This window comes from Bison bison, unplaced genomic scaffold (assembly GCF_000754665.1).
Source record: "Bison bison bison isolate TAMUID 2011002044 unplaced genomic scaffold, Bison_UMD1.0 scf7180017864184, whole genome shotgun sequence".
Lineage (NCBI taxonomy): Eukaryota > Metazoa > Chordata > Mammalia > Artiodactyla > Bovidae > Bison > Bison bison.
In genome coordinates this window covers 2,259,585-2,261,499 of record NW_011494756.1, presented here as the reverse complement: position 1 = coordinate 2,261,499, position 1,915 = coordinate 2,259,585, and the positions used below count along the sequence as shown (strand labels likewise).

Genomic DNA, 1,915 nt, shown 5'->3' with positions numbered 1-1,915 from the left:
AGGGTCCGTGAGGCATTGTGGGGCTGGACTGGCCTCGGTCAGGTTGTCGTGGGTCCAGCCTCTCCAGAGTGAGAAGGGGATGGTGGGGGGTGTTGTCCCAGCGCAGGATCTGGGGCCCCGCTGATGGGCCGCATCTCAGCCCCATCACAGAATGATAGCCAGAGTAATGTGTGTGGCACTCGGCTGGGTCAGCTCATCTGTCTGTTGAGCTGAACCTCCCTCGCTTGGGGGCGGGGGGCTTAGATACCCAAGTTCTCACCGAGCCGGGGGACAGCACCTGCGTCGTAGCGGGCTCTCAGCGGGTATGTGTGTCTCCCCTGGAGAAGGCGGGCGACCGGCGCTCGTGCAGCGACTGCCAGCAGATGATCGTCAAGCTGGGGGGTGGCACCGCCATCGCCGCCTCCTGACCACGGGCTCTGCCCACATCAGCCGCCGCCTCCCTCCATTGCTCCCCAGCTCCCTCCGTCTCTGAGTCTCCTCTGTCTCTGAGTCTCTCCCTCCTCCTCTGTCTCCCTCCCTCCTCCTCCCTCTCTCTCTCCCTCCTCCCTCTGTCTGTCTCCCTCCTCCTGTCTGAGTCTCCCTCCTCCCTCTGTCTCCCTCCCTCCTTCTCTGTCTCTGAGTCTGTCCCTCCTCCCTCTGTCTCTCTCCCTCCTCCCTCTGTCTCTCTCCCTCCTTCTCTGTCTCTGAGTCTCTCCCTTCCCTTTGTCTCTCCCTCTTCGTTTTCTCTCAGTCTCTGCCTCCTCCTCTGTCTCTTGTGTCTCTTCCCTGTGGGAGCTGAGGGATGAACCTTGGCTTCGGAGTAGTCACCCACCGAGGCTTCTGGACCATGGCTAGCGGGCCCCTGGGAGCTGCTGCAGAGAGAGGCCCCCAGCCTGGGCCCCAGTGGGCCTGAGCAGGGAAAGACAGGGAGGGCAGGAAATGGGGGTTCCCTGACTTGAAAGTGGCAGGGGGAGCTCCCAGGCTGCCCAGTCCCATCTCCAGCCCTCCCAAGACTCTGAAAATCTCCCCGCTCCCTTTTCCTGCTTGTTTTTTTTTTAATCAGGCTTTCTCTCTGGGGGACATAGGTCTCTGGGCACCATGCGCTCCACCCGTGGCACTGTGCCCAGCACGCCCCCCTTTTATACGAATGTTTTTATATCCGTGTGCTTGGGGTTGCGGTGATGCAAGGCTGAGTTGCTGTGGCATCTTTATTTCTCTCCCCAGGTCCGCGTCCCCTCCCCTGTACCTGACAAAGCGAGTTCATTGTTTTCTCTTCATTACACCGGACAGCCAGGGGAGGAGCGAGCCCAGCCCTGGGGAGGTGGGTGGGAGGCAGGGGGCAGGCTTGGGGATGGGTGAAATCGTGTTGGCATTATTTTTTAATTTTTTAAAAAAATAAATGGTCTTATTTAATTGTCCTGTTCCTTCCCGCTCCCCCACCCCTGGGATGTCAGCCCAGACTCGGGGTAGGCCCCCGGGGGGCTGGGAGAGATAAAGCCACCCACCAGGACTGAGGACCAGGGGCCTTCAGCGTGGGTTCCCCACTCTCTCGGGCTCCCTCCCACCCCAACTCCTACCTCCACAGTCTATTTTTATCCCTAATTCTTGGCCTGAAAATAAGCCAGGCTGGCAGGGACCAGACCCCACCCCGTCCCCAGACAAGCCGCCTTTTGAGGTGGGCACAGCGTTGCCCACGATGGGCACTAGGATCGAAGCCCCCTTCCTGAGGGGGGCCTGTGAGGGAGTGTGGCCCCACTTTCCCTACTTGTCTGGATGCCCAGGCTTGGCGTCTGCCTGAGGCCATTTCTCCTGGGGCCTGCGGGGAGGCCGAGGGGCTGCCCTCCTCCGTCCCTGTGCCTCTCACCCCCTTGGGCTGGTTGGGGCATAAAGTGGGCAGGGGCCCCAGTACAGACTGAGGGGACTTGCAGCAAGGGCT

The 1,915-nt window shown here is 60.9% G+C and overlaps 1 protein-coding gene across 1 annotated transcript in view; it reads left to right on the top strand.

Moving 5' to 3' along the window:
• Positions 1–508, top strand: part of SREBF2 (sterol regulatory element binding transcription factor 2) — a gene marked incomplete at its 5' end in the record, with an annotated part of 32,126 nt that extends 31,618 nt beyond the window's left edge. The window contains 1 exon segment of the mRNA XM_010843698.1: positions 244–508. Within this exon segment, the coding sequence (XP_010842000.1) occupies positions 244–407 (164 nt within the window).
• Positions 509–1,915: the final 1,407 nt, after the last annotated feature.